This window comes from Ictidomys tridecemlineatus, chromosome 13, assembly GCF_052094955.1.
Source record: "Ictidomys tridecemlineatus isolate mIctTri1 chromosome 13, mIctTri1.hap1, whole genome shotgun sequence".
Lineage (NCBI taxonomy): Eukaryota > Metazoa > Chordata > Mammalia > Rodentia > Sciuridae > Ictidomys > Ictidomys tridecemlineatus.
The window spans coordinates 87,883,051-87,908,513 of NC_135489.1; the positions used below are offsets into that span (position 1 = coordinate 87,883,051).

The window sequence follows — 25,463 nt, forward strand, 5'->3', positions numbered from 1 at the left end:
TCCTCCAGTTCTATCCATGCTGCTGCGGATGACAGGATTTCACTCTTCTTTACAGCTGAAAAATACTCCCTTGGTTTAGATTTCTTGTTTGATTTTCTGGTGATGCTCTATGAAGAGTTCAGTACCAGGGCTACTCTGAGAGAGACCTTGAGACTTCTCCAGGCTTTGTGTTATCTCTTGAAATGAAGGTGGAATACCGCGGGTGGTGGAGAGAATTCTAAATGGCTCCCCAAGATCTCTCCCTTGTTGTACACTCAGTTGAAGCTCTTCTTGTCCATAGTGCCCAGAGGTAGAAAGGCTGAGTGCCTGCCAAGGCGGTGTCATTTCCCTCCAGGGTTCATTGAAAGGACACAGGCAAATATATATATATATATGTTTGTAAACATGGTTAAAATGTTAAGACTGGCCTCTGGGCTTCATCTTCTGGGGCTCTCAAACACCATTTCTTATTGGAAAGGAGGGGATTTTCATGGCTTCCTTATTGTACACTGGGATAAAAAAATATTACAGGCCTAGGCTGGGTTGTAACTCAAGGTTATGTGTGTTTATCTAGAATTCACAAGGTCCTGGGTTCCATACCCAACACTAAAAAAAAAAAATCTTGTTTATTGTGGTGAATTTGACAAAGTGAGAATTATTTATTCGATATGCTATTTGGGGGAAAAAACCCCGAGGTCAAAATATTGTGGTCTATGTTAAACCATTCTATATTTACCTATTTTCAGAAATAGTTTTCTCAATTTTTAAAAAATTTTATAAACTCGCTGTTTTATAAGTTTGGTGACCACTCCAGCCTTGTTCTGCCTGTCGCCCAGCATGCCAATTCTAAAGCCATCAATTTTGCAGAGTTTATTCCAGAGGCGTCCAAGTGTGTGGAGGAGGGGGCCCCAGGCTCAAATCCGCCCTCCAGAGTTAGAATTTGGGAACATACACGGGATGAAGCAGCAGGGGTGGCAGGTGAGGGGAAAGGTGAGCGGTGAACTGACGCGAAACGCCAGGTCTGGGCATGCGTCAATGTCCAGGCTGCTCTCTGGGCACACACTCGGAAGACCGCTGCCTTAGTCCATCCCAGGGTGGCTTTTTTGCCTTCACACAGGAAAGGTCGCTCAAACGGTTAGCCATCAGACACTTGTGCAGGCCTTCAACCAACCTCCTAAGCAAAGGGACATTTTACAATAGCCCTTGCCAAGGTGGCCACTCCTCGACTCGGGTCTGTAGCCAACCGGCCCCGGGCCCATTCAGCTGGGCCAGGCGCAGGGCGCCCATCGCGCGGCCTCGGGACTGGGGCGGAGGTGCCGGGCGCGCCCCGGGTGGGCAACGGCAGGAGCTCGCGGCGGGATGCGACCCGGGCCGGAGCTGTCACTCTTGCTGGTGGCTCCGGGCGGGAGCGCGCGAGCGCGGGGGCCGCCGTTGCGGGCGCGCGGCGCGGACAGTTCGGCTCCGGGGCTCCTCTCCACCGGCCGGTCCCCGGCGCCCACGACCTCCCAAGGGCGCCTCGCCTCGCCCTGCCCTGTCCCGCGGGACGTTCCCGAGCTCCCTCCTGCGCCCTCGCCCTGGGCAGCGACTTCCGAGGTTCTGGGGCAGCCAGCGCCGCGGCCCGCGCGCACCGGGCCTCGGAAGCCCAGGAGGGCGGCGCGGGCCGGCGAGGATGGCGCGGCCGGGGTACGCTTGTGCCTTTATTTTGATCCGTTCTATGGGGTCGCGCGGAGCGCCAGCTGGGTTTCCTCCGTGAGCACCGGCCGCGTAAATGTCCGGGGCGCGACAGCCGGGCCACCTCCGCAGCCCGCGCTCCAGAACGCGGGCGCCGGGCCGGGAAGGGTGGGCCGCGCGGGACTCGGTTCCCCGGAGGGCGGGGCGGCGGAGGTGGGTTCCTGGCGACAGAGATTGCAGAGGCGCTGCGGAAACAGGAAGGCCGCAGGATGCTCCGCCCAGCTGCGAGGCGGCTGGCCTGGTGCGGAGCGTGGGACAGCAGAACCCCCGGGCTTGGCCTTTCCGGGGACCCGCGGGGTCCCGGCGCCCTGGGGTTTTGTAAGTATCCTCTTGTCAGGATGAACTTCAAGGGTCATAGCTAATTTTTTTTATCACTGCAAAATGGAACTTTATGGTCCTTTGGGGTTGCAAATAAACCTATGGAAAAAGCAGTTTTCTGTAACGAGTTATTTGCTGGAAACTCTGGATGACTAAAGGTCGTATGTTAAATTGTAGGGGCCTCTCGCTCTGTAGTTTATCCATGTAGATTGAATAAAAATGCTCTTATTTTAAAATAACACTTAAGATTAAAGATTTCACATGCAAATAGCCATCGGAGAGATTGTGATAATAATGTATTTAAGATAATGAACAATTAAGAGAAGAAACTACATATTTAGTGTATTTAAATGCTATTTTTTCCCCCAGGCTATTGGGGGTAGGATTTGGATATTAGCTTTGAAGTTATAAGTCAGTCGATGGATAAAATACTTTACTTTCATTTGCAGCTCTTTTTTCTATGTGTTGGGCAGTATAGAACAATGAAGTATACTTTCTGAACATAAGTATTTTATAATTTGAAAGACTTACTTGTAGTTTTCCGTGCTGGGGATGGAATCCAGGGCCTTGTGCAGAAGTCTTACCCCCACCCCGCCAGCTACATGGGGGTAGGGGTTACTGGGTGATGGAACCCAGTCCTTTTCCTTATGTTCTCAGCTGTTTTACTCTCAAGGTTGGTGAGTTTTCTTGACAGTAGTTCACTAAATGAAAATCATTCAGCAAACTAAACATGTTTTTCTCATTCTTTAAAAGGTGACGAGATTCATGGGTTCTCCTGGGAAGCCAGACTCCCAAAGCTTTCTTCCTCCTGTTTATCCTGTTCCTCCCCTCCTCCTCCTTCTTCTTCCTCCATTTCTTCTTTAAATATAAAAAGTAATAGGGGCTGGGGTTGTGGTTCAGTGGTAGAGTACTTGTCTAGCATGTGTGAGGCCCTGGGTTTGAGTCTCAGCACCACATATAAATAAAATAAAGGTCCATTTACAACTAAAACAAATATATATTGAAAAAATATATATCTAGGTAATAGATTTAAGGGTTGGGGATTTAGCTTGGTACTCAAATGCTTGCCTAGCATTCTGGGGACCAACACTTACATCCCCAACACTGGAAAAAAAAAAGCAGCATAGATTTAGATTTAAAAGGAAGGCCTCGGGCTAGGGATGTGGCTCAAGCGGTAGCATGCACACGGGTTCGATTCTCAGCACCACATACAAACAAAGATGTTGTGTCTGCCGAGACCTGAAAAATAAATATTAAAAAAAAAATTCTAAAATAAATAAATAAAAGGAAGCCCTCACATAGGACACTGTTAGCTTTTTGGATGGTGTGTGGTGACTTGTGAGATCTGCAACTGGGATAATGGACTTCCAAGCAGCCTGGGTCCCCAGGGCCCAGGGGAAAACCAAAGTTAGGTCACTTTTCTATTTATAACTCTTTGAGGAAAAAAGTTCTCTAAAGAGGCTCAAGGGAAGATTGTCCCTCTTCTCTCCAGTCAATGGGTGAGTGCATTAGCTCTTCCTCTCAGGCCACATACAGGGGTGGCTGCACCTGTTTGCCAGTCCCCCCCCACTACACCCATAGCACTGGCAGTGGAACCCAGGGCCTTGTGCATGCGAAGCAAGCGCTCTACCACTGAGCTGCATCCCCAGCCCATTTCCATTCTTTAAATACTTTTTATCAAAGGCAGAAAAAAAAATGACTTCTTTTCCTCCTGTTTATATGACTGTGGACTTTTAAGTATTTACAGAAAGGTGATAGAACAAAAAGGTGAGCACGTGTATTTTGTAATTCTAAAATGTTTGGTAAAATGAGACTACTTGAAAGCCATTGAATCAATAGATTTCTGTGTGTGTGCATGCTGCATCCTGGTCATGGGGTGATCTCGATAGTGGAGTGCAGATGTTGTGGGGCAGGTTGCTCAGAAAACACATCAAGTCCCAGTTTTGTCCAAATTGAAGAGTCTTTATTTAGCTGGCAGGTTGGCGACTGCTCCCTACAGGACCCATAACTGTCTTTGCAAGGAACAACCTCAAGCCTCAATATATTTTAGGATATTTAAAGGCAAAAACCACATCCAGGTTGACATAGCTGCAAGCAAACAGGTACAGAAGCAGAACTGGACAGTTAGCGAGACAATGCAATGGGGTATATTGGTATTTCCCACGGGACTTCCAGGTTGGCACTGCAGCAAGCAAGCAGAAGTGGATCAAAATGACCCTAGTTCAGCACAAGTTAGAGAATGGTTACTAATGTCTAGACATCAATCTCTGACATTGCCCAAGAAAAATGGAAACAAAGAGAACAATTTTACATTGTATAAGGATTGCTACTTTGTGTTGCCAAGTATGCTATGCTAGGTAACTATTAATGAGTACAGAGGCGGGCTTTCTTAAGGGATAAGTATTTCTTACATGATGGAGTCTCAGGGTAAAATGCAGTCTGTTTGGTCATTGCCCATATAGCCTGTCCTATGTGAGGGCTTCCTTTTCAATCTAAATCTACACTTTTTTTTTTCTAGTGTTAGGGATCCAAGCTTTGGTCCCCAGCATGCTAGGCAAGTACTTGAGTGTCAGGTTTCTGTTCTTGTGATTAAAAGGCTCAGGGGTCACTCCAGGTAAACTGGGCTAACTGGGCTGTGTAAAATAACCACAAAAGAGACACAAATACCTTCTTCTTTGGGGTCTCTGTGACGGGCTCCTCTGACCTTAAGGGTCCACAGGAAGAGAGAGGGAGAGCACACGTGCTGACCCCTTTTATTGAGGAGAAGCTATTCAAATGAGGCAAGGGGTCAGGTTTCAGGGGGCTGAGTCTATCTTCATGATGTCCACTGTCAGCAGGTTGACTGACATCTGGGTAGGCCACACCCAAGGGCTCAGTAAGAGAAGGGGACACACACAAGGCACTTCCATGGAAGATTCTATCCTAAACAGGGCAAGGGGTTATATTACAAAGGAACAGGTGAGCATAGCTTCCCCCATGGGACTGTAGCAAGACACACCCATGCACGAGACACTGTCCCTTGAATCCAAGAAGGTCATGGGGAAAGCTCTGCCACATTTCTGTGACTGAGCGCCTCAGCACCCAGCCGGGGATTCTGACTCAGTCACGTGCGAGGTTGGTCTCTCACACTCGAGTACCAAGCTAAATCCCCAACCCTTAACACAGAGTGAAGTGCGTTTTGTATTGTGAGCAGTACACATAGATACAGGTGTTTTAAAATGGGAACAGAAGTTTCATCAAATTAACTTGACTACACCTTGTCCCTACTGTACAAGCTAGTATTTTCTACTGTTATTTTAGTTTTTTAAAATTATGGTCACAAATCATCAAACTGATTTCATAAACCAGTAATGAGGCTCTTTAAGCTTTTTGAAAAGTTCTGTGATAGATATTAACAAGTTGGGATTTTTGTTTTGCTTTTTTGTTATTGTTGTTGTTGTCATGGGACAACAGGAGTAAAATGTATGTATGTGATAGAAATCAGAACATGACAAGGTCAGCATTCCAGTTCTGAAGAGGGCCTTCGGGGCCTTCACTGTCCAGTCTGGCTGCCTTGTTTACATACCTGTCAGGAGGAGTCCAGAGAGGTACCTGTTAACTTGCAATCCTAGGCCAGCTCAAATGGTACTATACAGACCATATGATGGTGAAGTTTCTCTTGGGTTATCATTTGATAATAAAACTGGCAACTTGAGCTTTTAAAGTGAAATAAGTAATAGAGCAAGTAATTTTGATTTTTAATCCCAAATCTGCTAATGTGCTTCTGGCATCTCAGCTGCTTTGGAGGCCGAGGCAGGAGGATTGTAGGTTTGAGGCCAGCCCCAGCAATTTATCAAGGTCTTGTCTCAAAATAAAATAAAATAAAATAAAAGGGTTGGGGGTGTAACTCAGTGGTAGAGCACCCTGGATTCAATCCCCAGTACAGCAGCAAACACAGGAATCCTCCTAGTATGGATAGAATCATTCATTCATTAATCAAAGGGAGAGTAGCACACAGTATGTGCTCTTTGTCCAAACCTCTTGTTTTATAGTTGTTCAGTTTAATGATTCCAGATAAGTGCCCACATCTCCCCATCTTTCCTGTTTGGGCCTCAGGCACTCCCTTAGCTCCGGGGAAGGCCAGATCCCTGCTCACTTAGTCTCAGGAAAAGAGGCCCATTTCTCTTCTTGTCCTGTAAGAGCCAGGCTCGGGAGTGGCACGTTCACTTACTCGCACGCTGAGCAGGGGTGAAGGTCTAGAGCCTTGGCTGAGGCAGAGTTGAAGGTTCACATGACAGGTGACTCAGGAACTGCTCTGCTGGGTGGCCACAGCCTCTAAGATGTCTTTAATCCTTAGCCTTTTCATTCTTCCTAACTCCATTTTGGTCCTTTGGTTCCGGAGATTGAATCCACTGAGCCACATCTCCTGCCCCCTTTTTACATTTTATTTAGAGACAGGGTCTCTCTGAGCTGCCGAGGGTCTCACTGAGTTGCTGAGGCTGGATTTGAACCCACGATCCTCCTGCCTTATCCTCCCAAGCTGCTAGGAATTCAGGTGTGTGCCACCGCCATTTTGGCCCTTTGAATTGAGCAACATTGCATGAAGCCCTTTGGGGTCCACTGGATGCTGAGGTTTACCTCCAAACCAAATCCTGACACATCTGCTCTGTAGAAGGCTCTACAGGACTTGGTGTAACTCAGTGGTAGATCACATACTAGGTGTGCAGAGACTGGAGCGTCAGTTGTCCACACTGCACACACACGTGCACACACATGCAAACACACACACGTACACACACGTGCACACAATTATTTTTAGAAAAGAACAGTTGTGTAGATTATTTCTGTCAATCTGCACAACACAGTGAGGTTGGTGTTGTAGGTTGTGAGGTTCAGAAGGGGTGAGCAGCCTGCCTCAGGTCACAGAGCTGGGCTGCGGGTCTGGCTTCTCGTCCATTCAGTGTGGCTCTTGTCTCTGCTGGTGGGTCTTCACAGCAGAAGGCAGAATATTTGAAGAGGAACGAGCTGTTAGCTGTACACAGAGCTCTGCTTCCTCCTTCCTACCAAGAAGGCAGGGCTGCATTGCAGGGGTCTTCCCGTCAGGAGTGTCTGCGTAGCTCCTGCTTGCCGTAGCAGGATCCCCTCAGCTGTCCCTCTAGTTGGCCCAGGAAGTGTGTGCAATGAGGAGGTCACTTTTACCCTTAAGGTAGGGCTGACTTCTCATTTCCTAAAGCTCGTTTTGAAAGGCCCGGCAGCCTTGCTGGTGCCACTCCTGGGGAGAGAATGATCCCTCTCTCTATCCCTATCAACTCTTCAGATGGTTTTGTCTTCATTTTGTTGCCATCGTCCCCAACCAGGGGGCCTCAACTGGGGAGCCCCAACACACCAGATGCAGCCTCTCCCCCCAAAGGAGAAGTGGAAAAAGTGCTGGTGAGGAATCGAGGAGTCTTGCTCTGATAGCTCTCCTGGGAAATCAGGGGCCAGGCGTCCTCAGCCTGTCTCCAGGGCACTGACCTGAGCTTCAGGGTCAGACGGGGGAAGAGTTGGGGTCTTTGACTCAGGGTCTTGCTCACACTGTGGTCTGGTTGGTCATTGTCTCAGGTCTGGTCCTGGGAGATGCTGAAGTCCTCATTGCATGAGGGGTGGTCGGATCCCATCTGGAGATGATGGTTCCTGCTTTGGGGCATCCTTGGGACTGTCATAGTGCTATTACTCCCAGTGAGGGGGCAGTCTCAGCATCGGGTGATCTGCCTGCAAGCTGCCTGCCTGTTCCAGCGGCTGCCGCAGGGGTCTAGAGCAGGTGGTCTTGAAAGCTGCTGTCTGCTGCTGATGTCTCTGCAGATCTTGGACACACCTTCCTTCCTCTTTATCTCAGTGCCTCCAGCCTTGAATTGGGGAGAGCAAGGTTAGGTGAGTTTAGGGCTGACCAACTGCGGGTTTCCAGTTTTTAGACAGTCTCTCCTTAAGGGATTACCATGTTTAGGTTCAGAGTCGATCAGTAATCGGATCCAAGTTCAGATAGCAAAGGGAGACAGCTGCAGAATGAAGGTTGGGCCAAGTGTGTCCTGCTTCAAGGTTCCCATCAGGAACCTGCAGAGCCCAGCAGAGAGTCAATGCCTTCAGCCACAGTAGCCTCCGGGGCCCTGTTATGAATTCAGGAGGAAAAGGGCATGTTTTGGACATAACATTGCAGACAACATTGGAAGTACTAACAGTAAGTGTTGGGTAGAGGAAGAAAAGGAGTTTTGTAAGATTTAAGCAAAAGCAATTGTTTAAGGATCTGGTGACAGAAGTTGCTTAAATACGGTTTTCATTTCTCTTTTCTGTTAAATGATCACATTATTACAAAGCGTGGATTCACAGATGTTAGGCTTTCTGCAGAAATTCCAGATCAGCACATGTCTCTCCCTGCCCTCCCCTCTTTTCTCTCTCTCCTGCTGGCCACGTCCCTGGCTGGAAGACTCTCTGTGGGACAGTTTTTATTTCTTTGTGGAAAAAAGAACCCAGAAGTCTGAGGTCTGGACCTCCCTCACCTTTTTTTGGTGGCAACATGGCCTCCTTGCGGGTGGCTAACCATTTGGGTCCCATGAGTGGGTCAGGTAGAACTCAGGTTGCCGGGGAATGCAATGGAGGTTAGAGGTTTTGTGTCGCTTTGGCTCCTAAACTCCAGCTGGGGCAGGGTCGCCTTCCTGGCCTGCAGCCTCTCCCACCTGGGAGTTGCTTGCTCCTCTTACTCATGACTGCTCCAGGATTCTCTGATGAAAAGAAGAGGGGCACTGCGTTGTGGCTCAGCGGCAAAGCGCTTGTGTGAGGTGCTGGGTTCAATCCACATACAAATAAGGAAATAAAATAAAGGTATTGCCCAACTATAATTAAAAAAAATATTTAAAAAGAAAAGAAAAGAAAAGAAGTGGGTGTGGAAGAGAGAACAGTGGTTAAAGTTTCCATCTGGTGTCTGATCTTGGGAATGTGAAACCTGTACAGCTGCTGAGCTTCTCGCAGATTCCTAAACCCAGCCCTACGGGGGCAGGACACCTTTCTCACACTCCTCAGGGCCGCAGGGAGTTTCAGCTGCTGCTTTGGGCTCCCCTTTTAGGAGTAGGAGATTCTAGGCCTTTTAAAAGAAATGAGGTATTAAGACAAAGTAATTGCTTTGGGTATGTTTGATTTAATCAAACAAAGGCCACTGGGTGCTCTAAAAGGAACACTGTCATTATTGCTTGAAGCCTGTCTCTTCTCTTATCTCCTTAACTCTGGACGATAGCTCCACACCAGTGTGGCCTGGCACCATCATTTCCCCTCGATACTGGGGATTTAATCTAGGGTTGTGCTACCGATAAGCTACACCCCGAGCCCCCTTTTAAAATTGTTTTGAGAGAGGGTCTCACTAAGTTGCCAAGGCTGGCCTCAAACTTGCAGTCCTCCTGCCTGAGCTTTGCCCGTTGCTGGGATGACAGGCAGGTGCCATGGGCCTGGCTGAAGGGGCACCCCTGCACTTGGTACAGAGGCCACGGGCCTGGCTGCATGGGCACCCTGTGCCTGGTACAGGTGGAGTGGAAAATAGCAATCTTCTACTCATGCCTCTCAGGTCCAGCGCTAGAATTTCGGGGCAGTGTGATGTGCAGGGTGCTGCACATCCTCAGTCGCTGGGCCAGTCCTGGCTCACCGCTGCTGTGTTGCGCCTACCATCATCTCAGAGGTGTCCCTGGTTGGAGGACAAGGTTTCTGGTGATTCTGGTTTCATGGCCCATGGGGTTCCACTCGGAGAAAACAGAGGGGAGGAGGAAGTTCAGGTGGGGCAGGTAAGGTCTAGCATGTGGACCCTGAGGGCTGGGCTGGAGCCTGGCGACGGAGCTCCTGTGGGCTGCTGCAATGGCCATGTCCCTACTGACCAGGTCCTGCAGGAATCTCCGCTCTGCAGGAACATCCTTAACTCTGGACGATGGCTCCACGTGCAGGCGGCTGGGCCTTACTCTGCTCCAGGAAGACTTTCTGTATCCTCGTGATTGCTTGTCATGGAACACCACCGTGACATAAACCGAGGAGTTTTGTAAGGGTCTGGGGTTTGTCCTTCCTTTTCTGTGATCAAATGTGAAACCATCCTGAAGACTGGCTTTCTCTGAGATGCCCCTTTGGCCCAGTGGACGTGAGGTTGTTCCTGACTCCACGCCTGTGAGCCAGGGGAAGTTCCTGGACTCACATGAGAAAGTTCTGCAGAAGAGGACCTTCTCCCTCTGTGGACTCCCTCGGGGCTGCTGGCCATTGTCTCACGATCCCTGCTCAGTCCCCTGAGACCTCGGGGCTTCTCTGACAGGTCACTGAGCCCTGTGGGTCACTGCTCTTCTCAGAGTCTCCTCTTGTACCCAAGCTGCAGCACCTTGAGGTGGATCTCTCAGAGCCCATCTCAGGGTATCTTCTCATAATGTGGCTCTTCAGAGTCTCAAACACAGATACCTCTTTTCTTCTTTTTGATACCAGGGATTGAACCCAGGGGCATTTAACCACTGAGCCCCATCCTCAGCCCTTTGTATTTTTGTTTTGAGACAGGGGTCTCACTGAGTTGCTGAGGCTGGCCTTGAACTTGTGATCCTCCTGCCCCAGCCTCCACGTCTCTGGGATGACAGGCATGCCTGGCTAACAGACAATGTCTTTAGAGGGTGGAAAGTTCATCTAAAATTCAGGATGAATCCATCAACATTTTTAAGGACTCCAAAGTGAAGCCACTGTACATAAGTTTCTTATAAAGACTAATTCAAGTCTAATTTGTGGAGGAAACCATTTCTGTGGAAACAGAATCCAGCTGCAGAATTCAGCATCCACATTCAGGAGGGTGGCTCTGAGCTCCTGGCCTCTTGTCTAGTGTGAGATGAATCACTAGGAACTTTGAAGCACGTTGTCCATGCTTCTTTTAAGGAAAAGCAGAGTCCTAGTGTGGGGTCACACCAAAAGCAGCGCATCCTAGGGCTTAGGACGCTGTTGACTTTTAATATCATGGGGGTGGTTGAGGTGAATTCTTCTGGGAGTCAGATTACATTTTTCCCATTAGATCCGGCTTTAGCACACACCTTCCTGATGGGTTTCCACGGTGTCTCCTGTATCTGTCCAATTCCACTTCCTTGGGTTGGGGTGTAGCTTGGAGGTAGAATGCTTGACAGGGTGCCCAAGGCCTTGAGTTCCACCCCTGCACCACAGAAAACATGAAACACACACACACACACACACACACACACACTTTTTGATCATCTTAGTGGGAGGATCCTCCTCACAGCGTTATTCTGGCACACGGAAGTAGGGAGACTCGAAGGAGTCAGTGTTTATCCTGTGACATTGGGTGTACTACAGTGTTGAAGTCCAGACGGGAATGTGGCTAGGATTGTGTGGGTCACTGGTTCTGCTTATCCCTTTGCTTTTGTGTGCTGGGCTGCGATCCAGGACCCGTGTGCTAGGCGAGTGCTCTACCTGTTGGCTGGTCCCAGGGCCCTAGTGGGTTCTCCTGGAGGGAGGTGCTGATACTGGCCCTTGGAGGAACCTAACCCAGTCCCGTCCTTGCCCTGTAGGCACACAGCCCAGCCGGATGCTGCCTCCCGCTCCCCGGGCTCCACGGCCTTCTCAGGGTGAACTCTTGATGGAGACATGGCTCTGACGCACTGGCTCAGGAGACACAGTTTCTGCCTGTCGAGGAGGAAAAGGTCCTTGCTGTGGAAACTCACCGTGGTGGCCTTGGCCTCTCTCCTGTTTTGTGAATTTCTCATCTATTACCTCGTCATCTTCTGGTGCCGCTGGCCGGAGGTGGGAACTCCAGCCCCAGGCAGACGGGGCCCTGTGCTGAAGGCCATGTTTCTGGCCGATACCCACCTGCTCGGGGAAATAACTGGCCACTGGCTGGACAAGTTGCGAAGGTAAGAGGTGAAGTTAGGACTGTGTTCTGGAATTCTGTAAGCAGAAAGGGGTAGCCCTGTCCCCATGGGTCAGGTGGAGTGGCTTTGAGTTACTCTTATTTTTCTCTCAAAGAAGGGCATTTGGGGACATTTGAGTTTCCCTTGAACTTAGTGTTTACTGGACATCTGTCCTATAGAGGGACTCAGATCTAGGCTGCTGATGGGCTTTCTGAGTCGGAGGGGTTACCAGGGCCTTGGCCCCCCATCAGGACCAGGAGGACCTCACAGCTGTGAGGGAGGTGGGCGTGACCCAGGTGGGGAGGGCAGGCCTGGACAGTGTGTGACTTTGAGTCCCCTGGGCCTCAGGGGTGTGCTGGCTTCCTGGGGAAGGGTCACACCCGTCTCCCCAATGTGGACCTTCTGATTTTCCACCAGCAGGCTTTTTAAAAGCCTGTGTATAAGTGTGGTGAGATGCACACGGCGTCCGCTAATCGTCCCCACCATGGTAGGCGCACAGTGGCTCGAAGCACATCCATGCTGTTGTGCAGCTGTCCTGCCCTCCTCCCAGAACCTTCTCTTCATGACACACCAGCTCCTTGTCCCCTCTGCTCCCTACCCCTGGTGACCGCTGTTCTCACTGTGCTTGTGGATTTGGCTGCTCTGGACACCACATGCAGATGGAGTCATTCTGCGTCTCTGGTGTTGCGTGAAGATCCTCCAGGTCCACCTTGCTGCCTAGAGCTCAGGGTGACTTTCCTCCCAGGGCCGAGTCATATTCCCCTGTGCAGACTCTGTGCTTTGCTCCTCCTCCATCTGTGGGCAGAGCTGGGCAGCTCCCCATCTCAGGGATGGGCTCTCCTTGCTCCTGGCCCGAGCCCCGCTGCTTTCTCTCACTACCCTATGTTGTGCCCTTCGACCCTTATCATCCTAACAAGAGGCAGCATGCCCAGAGGGCTGTGGATGTGGGTGAACTTGGGCCAGGGAGGTGGGTGATTTGCGAGGTCCCCAGGGATGAGTGAAGAAAGAAGGTGGGGGGCACAGTGGCTGCAAATCAGCGGAGGTACGAGTCCCAGGCCAGAGTGAGACCCCAGCTCTGAAGCTGAGATCTCTCTCTCTCTCTCTCTCTCTCTCTCTCTCTCTCTCTCTCTCTCTCTCTCTCTCTCAGCAGTGCTTAACTACTGAACCACACCCCTAGCCCTTTTTATTAACTATTTTTATTTTGAGACAAGGTCTCACTAAGTTGCCCAGGCTGGCTTTGAACTTGCGATGCTCCCGCCGAGATGATGGGCATGTGCCACCTTGCCTGGGTGTTCCCCACATTCAGTCAGACTCAGACTCAGTGGCCCTTTGGCATGAGAGTGGGAGAGCAAGAGTGGGGTTGTGGAAGGAGAGTGGGAGCACTCAGCCCACTCGTCTAGTCTTTGTGGACCTGGGGAAGAACCCAGGGCTTCCCTCCTGCTGGGCCAGTGCTCCAGCACTGAGCCAGGCCTGGCCTTGGCTTCACTTGTTAAATGGCTAGGTAGATGGAAGTAGCCTCTTCCAAGGAGCATCTTGACGGCTTATTTTTTCCTGTTGTCCTCAAGGGAATGGCAAATGGAGAGAGCCTTCCAGACTGCGCTGTGGTTGTTGCAGCCGGAAGTCGTCTTCATTCTGGGGGACGTCTTTGATGAAGGGAAGTGGAGCTCCCCCAAGGTAGGACCCGGGCACCCTCACCCAGCGCGGGGAGTCACCCCCGCAGTGCAGAATGGCCAGGAAGCTGTGCTGGCCCACGTGGATACACTGCTTAGTGCTCATACTAGAAATGTAGTTGAAGAATCTTAGAATTCGTGTATAATGCTAATTTCAAATTTTACTTTTGTGGTGCTGGAGATCCAACCCCAGACCTCACGCATGCTGGGTGAGTACTCTACCACTGATCTTCATCCCCAGCCTATTTATTTTATTTTGAGACAGAATCTCACCAAGTTGCTGAGGCTGCCCTCAAACTTGCAGTCCTCCTGCCTCAGTCTCCTGAGTAGCTAGGATCACAGGTGGGCGCCCCTGTGTCCAGGTCACAATTCTAACCTTGAATTAGGTTCCCGATCTTGTATTTGTCTAGGTAGGAAATGTGTGGATGGCCAGATATTGCTTGGCTTGAATTCACTGTCTTGTTAACCTCTTGAGAGAGGGAAAAGTGGGCAGGATGGCTGCTGTTTCATTGATCACCAAATCACAGAATATATGTTGAAATGGACACCTAATGGGGCACATTTTTTTTTTTTTGGTGGTGATGGTAGTGGTGCTGGGGATGGCACTCGGGGCCTCACACATGCTAGGCAAGCATTGCACCACCAAGCCACACCCCAGTCCTGTTTTATTTAGTTGCTACATCCTGAGAATTGTGCTACAAATGTTCCTTGCTACTCTCCTCTGATTTTCTTTCTTAAGTGAGCGGCATAGAAGGAGCCTTGGGGTTCTTCTTCCTTCAGAGGGCCCCAGACATGTGCCTGGGTATTGGTGTGATGTAAGCCTTTCAGTAAACCAGACAGAGAGGTTGTTCTCCCTTTAGCTGGCTGAAGGCTCTGCTCATGATATTCTGGAGATGAATGAAGGATTCCTCCTGCTGCTTAGTTAAAGATGTTCAGTCACTAATGTTTTTTTTGGAAATGTTTTATTTGGAGGATCTCTCTTATAAATTCATTGGTATTTCCCAGAACAGCGCTACAACTTGGTTCAAATGTGATTGGAACTTACTGTTTACAGAATTGCAAGTTTGTTATGATGTAGGCTCTACTTAAACATGATAATGGAAATATTGTATGTAAATAGCAACTAGTTATTCAATTAGATTATATGTTGCTTTTGCAAATTAAGAGCAACATTTTATGATTTCCTAGATTTGTTATTCTAAATTTAAATACCATTTGTTACCATGAATTCTTTGTAAAGGAAGGGCTTTATCTAGCACTTTTCTTTATGTTGAATCGTATACTGTATTTAACATTTTTAGGATAAAGTTGTTACTATCCAGAATAGAATTGCTTTTTGTTTTTGTTGATTTCTTTTTGGCCCACCCAGGGTGTTCATCCAATTGATATTTTTACCTTATAAAAATAAGGAGGAGCTGGGCATGGTGGTGTGTGCTTGTAGTCCCAGCTCCTAGGAAGGCCAAGGCAGGAGGATCACTTAGCCCAGGAGTTGGAGGCCATCCTGGGTAACATAGCCAGACAAAGCAAGTAAAAATAGTTAATATAAATGTCAGAATACTTGAAATGTTTATTGTAATAAAGGTCTTGTCTGCCTCCTCTGTCTCGGTGGACCTAAGAGTCAGCGTTTCCCAGGAGTCTGTTCTCCTCATTTCTTGACCTGGGGCTCTGTGCCTGGGGACGTTGGAATAACAAGAACCAAAAATTTGGGGGAGTTGCCAGTTAAAAATGTTTAAAGATGGAGGAAGACACCATCTGTTAAGATTTGGCATCAAATTAAATAAAGGATGAAAGCTATTGTAGTAGTCTTGGGGAAAGAGGTATTACGAAGAATTAAAACTCAAAGGTTTTTTTTAAAATTTAACCTTATTTTATTTATTTGATTTTATGAGGCGCTGAGAATTGAACCCAGTGCCCCACATGTGCTAGGCCAGTGCTCTGCCACTGGGCCCTAGCCCCAGCCCAATTTTTTGAGATTTATGAGCATCTGATTTGGACCCGAGAGTTAATTTTCAGCTGTGGGCAGAGAGGGTTCTGGGCCCTCAGCAGTGACCCTGTCTCCCCAGGCCTGGGAGGAGGAGATGGCGCGCTTTCGGCAAATGTTCAGACACCCGGGTCATGTGCAGCTGAAGGTGGTCGCGGGCAACCACGACATTGGCTTTCACTATGAGTAAGTGGTTCACCAAGTCACTGTTCCCCAGAGCCGAGGTACGAGCTCATGTCAGACCTGCTGAGATGCAGGGCAAAGCCTCACCTGTGCTGTGTGGGGAGCCTGTCCTCCAACCAAGCTTGGGAGTGTGAGCTGCTCAGGGACCCTTAACATAGTGGAATGTCCACCCAGTGTCTGCTGCAGGAACAAAGCACAGTGCCCTTAGGAATCAGTGGCCAGACTGTTTTCTTTAGGAGTCAGAAAACAAGACCATTGAGACTTGCACAGCTCACAGGAATGTGGGGCTGCAGTGTTTCATAGGAGCCTGCTCAGGTTTCTTCCCTGTGGTAATCTGGTCTTTCCTGGGGCCTGTTGTTTCACTCTTTGCTCCAATGAGGAGGACACGAGGTCCTTGGGAGCCAAGCAACCTGCCTGGGGCCTCTGGGTGTGTAGTTGAGCTTAGATTTGAGCTTCTCTAGCCTGGGGTCAGCTGGAGCTCTCACCTAAAGGTAATGCTAGTGTGACATTCAGATCCTCAAAGTTACTTGCAATGTTCAGAATAACTCCAAGGTTCTAATATGGCTTAATCTGAAAAAATGTTTCTCTTGACAACTGAATCTAGGATGAGCCCCTACAAAGTAAAACGATTTGAGGAGGTGTTCAGCTCCGATAGGCTGTTTTCTTGGAAAGGAGTAAAGTGAGTATTGGTCGTGAATTCTTATGAAGATCTGAATCCTTGGAGGCTGCTCCCCTCCCCTCCTGTTCCTCTTCCCCTTCCTTTCCTCTTCCCTTCCATTTCTTCTCCCCTCCCCTCCCCTCCTCCTCTCCCCTCCCCTCCTCCTCTCCCCTCCCCCTCCTCCCTCTCCCCTCCCCCTCCCCCATCTCCCTTCCTCCTCCTTCCTCTCCCTCCCCTCCTCCTCCTTCCTCTCCCTTCCCTCCTCCTCCTTGTCCCCTCCCCCCTCCTCCCTCCTGGTGTTGGGGCCCAGCCCAGGGTCTCTGGCCTGCTCATAGCAAGCTCTACCTCTCAGCTACCCTCCTAGAGACTTCCTTTTTGAAGGTGATTACCCTGTTCAGTTAGACCCACTATCTGCTGGACTGGTATCTTAGATAAGGGTCCCTCTGTGGAACCAGTCTTGGCCAATGGTTACCCTGGAGTTGGCAGGAGGCCTCACACCACCCAGGTTTTCCCTAGCAACCCAGAGTGAACCGCCAGACTCCTCCCGGCCGTGGGTGCAGTGTCCCTGCATTTCACCAGCCGTTTTGCAAAGGTGTCTTTATTTCATGTCCATCATCATGGAGTTTTGGGACTTGGCATGTTGGGGGCACTCCTGCAGCTCCCATGAGCCTTGGCTTTTAGACCGAGCCTCCCAACCCTGAGCTGGCCATTCACATTGTGGCCCTCTTCGAGGCCACTCCAGTGCCAACTTCTGGACCTGTTCTGGTCTGTGTCTGCAGCACCAAGACAAGGCTAGGAAACCACTCTGGTTGTGACGCAGTGGAGAGGAGGGCTTGGAGAGGAGGGTTTCCTCTTTGGCTATGTTTCCTGTGGGTGCCCAGAACTCCTGATTGAGGCCGACCCAGCTGATGGGGGCTGTCCAGTGAGACCCTCTCTGTCAAGTGCCTGCATGGGTAGTATGGAGCATTTGAATGTTCCCCTTCCCTCCCTTTGCCTGGAGGGGGGCAGCCTTAGCAGGTAGCTTCCTTTGCTGTGTCACCATGGAGACACAGTACCTGTGGGTGATTCAGAAACTTTAAACACGCTCCTCATGTTTCGGCCTCATTGTTTGAGTTTCAGAGTCATTCCTGACAGGCCCCTTTTCCATGCCCAGGTAGTGTTTGCATGGGAGATAAAGCAAGTGGGGGGTGGGGTGGGGGGGTCTGTAGGTGCAGGAGCTATGGAGGGGTGGCCTTGTCTGGGCCTGGCACTACCCAGCCCTGCCAGCTGCAGTTAGCACCTGTACCCCTTGCCACCCGCTTAGTGCACCTGGAGAGGGGGAGGTCTCTAAGTCTACCAATCTACTGATGGGAGGGCTTACTGTTCTCACTCCACCAAGACAGGTGAGGCACAGAGGGGCTAAGTAACTCACACAGGGACACGCCTTTCTGGCTAGATGACAAGTGGACAGGCCCCCTGAGCTCAGAGCTTCTGCCGTCTGGGATTTCCTACTAGTTTATGGTTAAAAATCATTTTGTGGAGTCTTGGGTGCAACTGACTCGGATGCGGTACACACGGCTGGCAGGACTTGGAAGTGACCTGGCTTGGTTCTTCCCACCATGATGCTCAGTGGTACTTGAGGAACGATGGGGAGAGGAGCTCAGGCCTGTGTGGCCGTGGCCTGACCTGCCCACCCTGTCTGCCTCAGTTTTGTGATGGTCAACAGTGTGGCGCTGGAAGGGGACGGCTGCGGCATCTGTTCTGAAGTAGAGGCTGAACTCACTGAAGTCTCTCGCAGACTGAATTGCTCCCGGGAGGTAGGAGAGGTCCTCGGGTACAGGCCTGTGCTCCTGCCGCAGCTGGGCTCCCCCTTCCCTTCCTGCCTCCGACCAGGTGCGCTGGGTTAATGGCTGACCTCTGACCAGCAGGTGCCAGGCTCCAGCCAGTGTGCGGGTGGGCAGCAGCTCCCCGCCTCTGCACCCATCCTCCTGCAGGTGAGCTGGGGCGGTGGGAGCCGGGCTGGGCAAAGCCACCTGGGGGTTCCTGAAGTTACATCCATCTCCTCTTCGGGTCCTGGCAGCACTACCCGCTGTATCGCGCCAGCGATGCCAACTGCTCTGGGGAAGACGCGGCTCCTCCGGAGGAGAGGAACATCCCTTTCCAGGAGAAGTACGACGTGCTTTCTCGGGAGGCCTCACAGAAGGTGTGCCAGTGGGTGGACCCCATGCCAGGGTGGCCCTGCTTTCTTACCCTGTGCATCGTGGCTAGTCAGGGGTGGGAGGCGCCCGGGTGGGGGCGGGGGCACAGGACGGGGGGGGGGGGCGGGGGCCCTCTGGAGGACTCGGCAGTGGCTTTCTCCTTTCTCCATTTGGGAACATCGTAACATTCTCGGCTATTGTTTGCAGTCATTCTCATAAACTTAAATGGATTTTGGAGTGTAAAGGGCACTTAGAGTCAAATTTTTAGGGTCTTAATTAAAAATGCACTTTCTTAAATATATATAACAAATATAGACATAAATAGCATTTATAGATAATGAAATATAAGATTCATATTTATACTTGAAAGTAAATGAATTTCTATTTAAAATATATTTTGGAAAATATGAGATAAATTTGTAAAAATGTTTATAAAAATAAAACATGTAAAGCCTGGGGTGAGAAGAGTAGAGTTTATGAGGCTGGGTATTAACAAGCCTTACTTTTTATAAGCAAGATTATTTTTGGAGGAGAAAATAAGCCCATCCTCTGTAGCAACCGGGTGTTTAGCTCAGTACATGGTGGCCCTGGGGCAGGGGCGGGGCGGGGGGGAGGGTCCACGAGGAGTAAGCGCTAACTGTCTGTCCCCTGGGCCCAGCTGCTGTGGTGGTTCCGGCCACGCCTGATCCTGAGTGGCCACACGCACAGCGCCTGTGAGGTGTTGCACCGCGGGGGCGTCCCCGAGATCAGTGTCCCATCTTTCAGCTGGCGGAACAGAAACAACCCCAGTTTCATCATGGTAACGTGAAAGTTTATTTTCATCTGAAAGCTTTCATAGGTATATAAGTCAACACAGTAATCAACTATTTAAGTGCTGCAATCTGTAAGAAGGTACAAAAGCCAGAAATCAGTGAGCCTCCTACACACCATGCTGTGTCACTCTCCCGCTTCCCAGCAGCTGCGTGGGAACAGATGAGCAGAGCTGGGTCCTGGGGCAGTTACCGCAAGCAGCATCTCCTGGGTGTGCCTTGCCCCGTGCAGAAGGCAGTGTCTGCCCATGTCACACTCTTTTTTTTTTTTTTTTTTATTGTTGGTCGTTCAAAACATTACTCAGTTCTTAATACATCATCTTTCACAGTTTGATTCAAGTGGGTTATGAGCTCCCACACACTCTTGAGTGTGACATTTTCTAAGGAGGCAAGATCTTGTCACTTGTCACCAACACTCGATTGTCTTGAATTTTGCAAACGCACTCGTTTGCCCCGGCAGACAGTGCTGCCGCGTCTGCGGCTGATGGACAGTGTTGGTCCATCAGTGACATCTGGAGCGACCACACCCTGCTTTTGGTCATGGGATCCTGCGCCTGGCTCACAGATGCTTTACTGTGGCAGGTGCTTTACTTCATGAAAGGTGGGGGACCCTCGTATTGTCAAATTCCCAGTGTATGAAAACATTCTCCACTGTCCTTCCACACTGTGCACTGGCGACCAGGGGAAGCCCGTGGGGGCCGGGATGTGACTCAGGGGCGGAGCGCTGGCCTGGCATGACAAGGACCTGGCTTCCATCCTTAGCACCGCAAAAACAGAGAGTAACCTGTGGACAGGTGTGGGCATGCGTGTATGGGCATGGAGTGGCATGAGAACACCCTTATCTGCCTGTTCCTCGCTGACCATTGCTCCCTGGTCTCTGACGCGCTCTGAATCTCTGTTAGGCGCCCCCCATTCTTTGGTGGGAGCCCCCAGCGCCGGGGTGAGTGCGAATGGCGAGATCCATCCGCATCGCCATCCCCTCCCCCAGGCACGCCTGCCTCACCTCCTCTTGCCAGTGCCCGTGTGGGCAGGTGGCGGCAGAGCAGGCCGAGGCCCCTGATCACTTGGTCTCGGGTGGGAGGGCTGCCCCAGCCTCACCAAGAGACCCCTTCAGGGCAGACTTTCCCCTGGCGCTAAGTTGGGCTGCTGTGCTAGTCCTCTGCAGAAAGAGTACCTTCCTATTTCTTTTCCAGGGCAGCTTCACGCCCAGAGACCATGCCCTCTCCAAGTGCTTCCTCCCCCTGGAGGGCACAGTTCTGAGCACGTACTGCGCAGCCGCAGGGCTCCTGGTGGTCCTCACCTTCGCCCGCCTGGAGTGCCTAGCCAAGCCTTTCCTTTCCGTTTGGACCCTGCTCAGAATGCACATGGCCCGGTGAAGAGCGGTGCTGGCTGCGCGCCGTAGCGAGTGCCAAGCCAAAGACCCGGCTCCTTCAGGACTCATGGGGCTCAGGCCAGCCAGGCTGGCTGTGGGACTGCGCTCGTCAGGGGAGGGCTGAACCTCTGAGGAGTGACTGTAGAATAAACCGCTGATGGTCCTCATGCGATAAAAATGGAACACGTACTCTATAACAGCCTGCTTACCGAACGTAGGTGCGATCGGAGGTGGCATCTGCCCAGCACAGAGGTGCCCGATACCGCTCCTTGCATGATGCACCACCCTGCTCCCCAGGAAGCACCCGCGCCCTGGTGCACGCTCAGGCTGACACGGGCACATGCACATTGAGTGTGCTTCTGTCCTTCTGTGAAGTGGCTCTCAAATTCCTACGTCCTATGAAGCCCTAAACTTAGAACTACAGATGCGATGTGTGGGGCACATGGTTGATTCTTATAGACTTCTGTACTTCTATGGGAAACTAATAGAATCAGTTTTAGGTGAGTAGATTTTCTGTCTAGGAGACCATGTTCTTACATCTGAATTCAATGCCTGTTAATGATCAAAAATTGAAAAGAATGGAGTGCTGATATATGGCTTTTAGTATTAAAAATGAATATTTTGATAATTTCAAGTCAGATGTCATGTCTCCTTGTTTTTGTTTCCTAAGAGTCTGGCTCTGTTTTTAATTCCAGCTTTTGTTATTTGTTTGTTTATTTGGGGTGGTGCTGGGGACTGCACCCTGAGCCACACATCCCCCCCCCCTCCAGTTCCTAAGTCATACTTGGTCAGGGGAGTTGCCTAGTGGTAAGGAGTTGTAAGGAGAGGACAGCCTTCTACAGCTTTACTTGTTTTTGGTGGATGTGTAGCTCTTCAGTTTTCTTCCTCCCCTGTGAAAGCAGAAGGGGACCTGAGACCATCTGCATTTCAGTTCCACTGCGTCTTAGGCCACCGTCGGGAATCAGAGGAGCGCGAAGATGGGGATGATGAGATAGATAGCCTATTTGGGAAGCTGTCATGGTCCATGGGAAGTGACATCTAAATCTAGTTGAATTCCTACATGATCATAGAATGCTGATCCACAGAGTGTACTTGAATATATTAAAGACTAAAAGAAAGATAATGAACTGACATAGGCTGTCCCTTCTCTGGACCTGTACTGTTGAAAGTTCAGTTCTGGACATCTTTACAGATTGTTGTAGGACGACCGAGAAAACCAAACCTGTGGCTGTGGATGGAACTGAAGCACCATTCCCGCGGCGATTGAGCCTTCTTAGGGGTCGTGCCAGGATGTAGCTCTTGAGGCTGCATTTGAGAATCTTGCACAACAGCCATACGTTCTGCCTTCATATTTCAAATAAAGGTTCTGTGGGGTGGGGTGTAGCTTAGTGGGAGAGCACCTGCCTGGCAGGACAAGGTCCCGGCTTCTATCCCCAGCATTGCAAATAAAAATGATTTTTTTAAAAAAAGATTTTATAATGTTTCATCTTCACAAGACAAATGAAGATGCAACCCTTTTTCTCCTCATCCGGATGCAAACACAGATTCCACTTTGCTTTTCTCTCGTTATCTGTTTACTCGCCTGGTGGAGTCTATGCCCAAAGCTTTGGCTATGGGGATGGCGGTCCTGTTCCTACCTGGGGAACTTGAAGGAGTCTTTAACTAGCAAAGTAATCAAAAAACATTGACTGGGAAGGAAAAATAAATCCCTAGCTCTTGGAAAGATGATGTTGTGATCTGTACCCCGAAAGGGAGTTCAGGATTTTGCAACTGAGACCCAGAGAAGCACAGGCAGGTGGCTGAGGCAGTGTTGGGACAACGTTGTAGTTGAGGATGACATATAATTCACAATTTCTTGGAACCAAGGATATCTTACAAAGTCCCAGGCTGATGAGAATGTCGCCAAAGCTACAGATACCATTCGTTCCCTCTTATGGGGGAAGCGGCAGGTCAGGATGACATAGGCTGATCAGCACTACTGAAACACAGGTCCTTTACAGGGAGAACCATCATCCAAGGCACAAAAATCTACAAGGAGTTTTCTTTAGTAGTGATACAAAAGAATATTACATTTTGTGGTCTGTACAGTGTAATAAACCAGCAATAAACCAACAGTGAAAGGAATATATGAAAGAAGACTCCACCCAAATATAGTGAAAGCATAAGGGATCTTTTTTCCAGACAGGACAGGTTTTCTAATAGTGAATGTGGCAGGTGTTCTGCCTAAATTCCAAAGGCTCAGAGGAGCTCTAATTCAAGTGCCTGAGGCTGGCAGCAAGGGCAAAGGAGACTGAAAAAGGGCTTCTCAGCTGGGTGTGATGGAGGTCGAGGCCAGAGGATCGAAAGTTCAAGGCCAGCCTCAGCAACTTAGTGAGACCCTGTCTCAGAATTAATAAATAAATAAATAAATAAAGAGAGCTGGGGGTGTAGCTCAATGGTAGAGCACCCCTGGAATCAATCAATTCCTAGTACTGCCAAAAAAGAAAAAAAAAAAATCTCTGCTTGGTTGCTCAGGGTCTCCTCCATGCCTTGGGCCAGCCACCTGCTGGCCTTCCTCAAGGAAAATCAGAGGCCCCTGGCTCAGGGCACTTTGCATATGCCTTTGCAATCATGCTGAATAACTTGAAGAAGGAAAAAAAGCACTTTCTCCATCTACCTACAGGGTCTTGGTGAGTCAGTCCACAAGTGTGTGACAGGGGTCCCCACCCAGAGAGGGCTCCCTGCAGCATCAATGGGTGAGTGGGAGGTTCTGCAGCAATGCAAATCTGGGGGTGGAGGTTGTGTTCAGTGAAAACCAAGCAACAGAACTAAACCTGGGGGGTGGAGGTAGCCAGAGGCTTGGTGGGGCACACCCAGGGCAGGACAGACAGCAGCCAGAGGGGACTAGACACTCACTACACCCTACCAGGTCTTGGATGGATGAACACGCAGTCTGGCCACTCGTTGGGGTGGCAAGAGGGATGGGGGCAGCGGAGGGACAGGGACAGTGGGCCTCACAAGAGTTCGTACTGCTTGAGGTGCATCCTCTGGATGATGTCACGGCAGTCGTTGAAGACCCTGCGGATGTTCTCTGTGTCCACGGCGCAGGTGAAGTGCGGGTAGCAGTAGTGCTTGCCATCCCCAGTGGCTGTGCTGATCCTCTGCAAGAGAGAGCCAGGGCTGAGGGCCGGGTGGGCCCATGCACTCGGGGCGGGGCGGGAGCACCTGTCAGGAGGTGCCTGGACAACCCGGAGCTTACCTCTGCCCACAGGTGATCCCTGCTGAGCTGGAGAGACAGCACCCAGGTGCTGGCCAGCCTCAGGAGAGGCAGGCTAAGGTTTCCAGAAATGGGCACCTAAGCATGGTGTGCTGGAACACACGTCATGTTCTCCTCTGTCCTGTCTCCTGCTCACGGTGCAACCCAGGGACTGGCCTTAGCTGACGTACTTTTAATAAGCTTATTAAACATCTGGTGTGACTGGTGGTCCAGCAGTGGGCAATGCACCGGTCACAGGGACTCCTGCTCACAGATGGTCTTCAGCATTTGCTGAGGGTGCCCTGGGCTGGCAGTGGAATGTCTCCTGGCAGTCTGGGAGCACAGCACCTTGTTGTCCAGTAACTTGGGGGATGCAGGTTAAAGATCCCTGATCATGATGCTTAGAGTCACAGGCTCACGCACACCATGAAGCTGCATGGGTGGATGAGAAGTGGGCTGTGGCTGAATCTGAAGTCTGAACCGGCACAACTGGTGTGCTCCCAAGAAGAAATTGGACACAGACACAGGGAGTCCACAATGAGGAGGAGGTGGCCGGCTACAAGCCAGGCAGAGAGGCCTCAGGAGGAAGCAGGGGGACTTCAAAGCTCTGGCCTCCAGCAGTGTTTGGAGACCTGCTGTTCAGGCTCTGGCAGCCCAGGACTGCTCTGGGCTCCTCGGGAATCCCTGAGCCTCCTGCCCCTCCCCTGAGTGAAAGAATCTTCAGGCTCTGTGACTTCTCCAGGGGTGGGTTAGACTAAATTTGAGCACAAGTCAGGCTTCTCTTGAACATTTTTTTTTTTTTAATGTGCCAGGAGTGGAATAAGTGCTTCACCAATGAGCTACACTCCCAGCCCCTATTTTTCATTTTTAAACTTGGGAACACCAAAACCAAGTGTCTGTGTGCGCACTCGGGCAGTGCTGGGGATTGAATCCAGGAGCAATCTGCCTCTGGGCCACATCCCCAGCCTTTTTAAACAATTTTTACTTTGAGACAGGGTCTGCCTAAGTTGCTGAGGCTGGCCTCCCACGTGCCATCTGCCTGCCTGTCTCCCGAGCCACCTGGATGACAGGTGTGCACCACCACATCTGGCTGGTTAAATATCCTTTGTGCTCTAAAGCACCAGGTGAGCTATGGGTGCACACAGCATAAGTGCACCGAGAACAAATCAAAAGAAGGCTGTTTTCTGTAACCACCAGACTAGCTGGTCCTGTCCCAGGGCAATAAAAAAACTGGGGTAAGGAGACATTACAAAGGTTGTTGCAACTTGCAAATCTTGCACAGTTCTCCTCGCAGCACACCTGCTTTGATCACTGGCTTTCACTAAACACGAGGGTGGTAACTGGTCAAGGAGAACTGGCAGTCCCTGGCTCTCTGCATGCCTGGGGCCCTCTCTTAGGAGACGGTGGTCAAGGTGAAGGAAGGCTCAGGGGAGCTGGTGAAGCACCAGGCAGTCACCTAGGAGGCAGGAAGACTG

At 50.4% G+C, this 25,463-nt stretch overlaps 2 protein-coding genes across 8 annotated transcripts in view; one reads left to right on the forward strand and one right to left on the reverse strand.

Moving 5' to 3' along the window:
- The first annotated feature begins 1,002 nt into the window (after positions 1-1,002).
- Mppe1 (metallophosphoesterase 1) lies at positions 1,003-21,387 on the forward strand. 4 transcript variants are annotated; one of them, XM_021732946.3, is made up of 10 exons: positions 1,003-1,113; positions 11,565-11,906; positions 13,469-13,577; positions 15,637-15,740; positions 16,342-16,416; positions 18,083-18,191; positions 18,300-18,368; positions 18,455-18,577; positions 19,231-19,371; positions 20,575-21,387. In XM_021732946.3, exons 2-10 carry the CDS (start codon positions 11,641-11,643, stop codon positions 20,755-20,757), a joined length of 1,179 nt encoding a protein of 392 aa, XP_021588621.1. In that variant the 5' UTR covers positions 1,003-1,113; positions 11,565-11,640; the 3' UTR covers positions 20,758-21,387. The 4 variants fall into 4 exon arrangements, with proteins under 4 accessions (XP_021588621.1, XP_040126547.1, XP_021588620.1 ...); XM_040270613.2 differs by lacking the exon at positions 1,003-1,113 and adding an exon at positions 1,403-1,662; XM_021732945.3 differs by lacking the exon at positions 1,003-1,113 and adding an exon at positions 1,749-2,028.
- The window catches only part of Gnal (G protein subunit alpha L), a 123,049-nt gene continuing 116,947 nt past the window's right edge, over positions 19,362-25,463 (reverse strand). For all 4 annotated transcript variants that reach the window (XM_078030436.1, XM_078030433.1, XM_078030435.1 and 1 more), the window contains one exon: positions 19,362-23,893. In XM_078030436.1, coding sequence (XP_077886562.1) covers positions 23,747-23,893 — 147 coding nt within the window. In that variant the 3' untranslated portion in view covers positions 19,362-23,746. The remainder of the gene's footprint in view (positions 23,894-25,463) is intronic.

What these genes read in the sequence shown, in the direction of transcription:
- Mppe1 (XM_021732946.3), top strand. Translation starts at nt 11,641, where the DNA reads ATGGCTCTGACGCACTGGCTCAGGAGACACAGTTTCTGCCTGTCGAGG. An exon ending in TGGCTGGACAAGTTGCGAAG is followed by an intron (nt 11,907 to 13,468) that starts GTAAGAGGTGAA and finishes GTTGTCCTCAAG; the next exon opens with GGAATGGCAAATGGAGAGAG. An exon ending in CTGCACCCATCCTCCTGCAG is followed by an intron (nt 18,369 to 18,454) that starts GTGAGCTGGGGC and finishes GGGTCCTGGCAG; the next exon opens with CACTACCCGCTGTATCGCGC.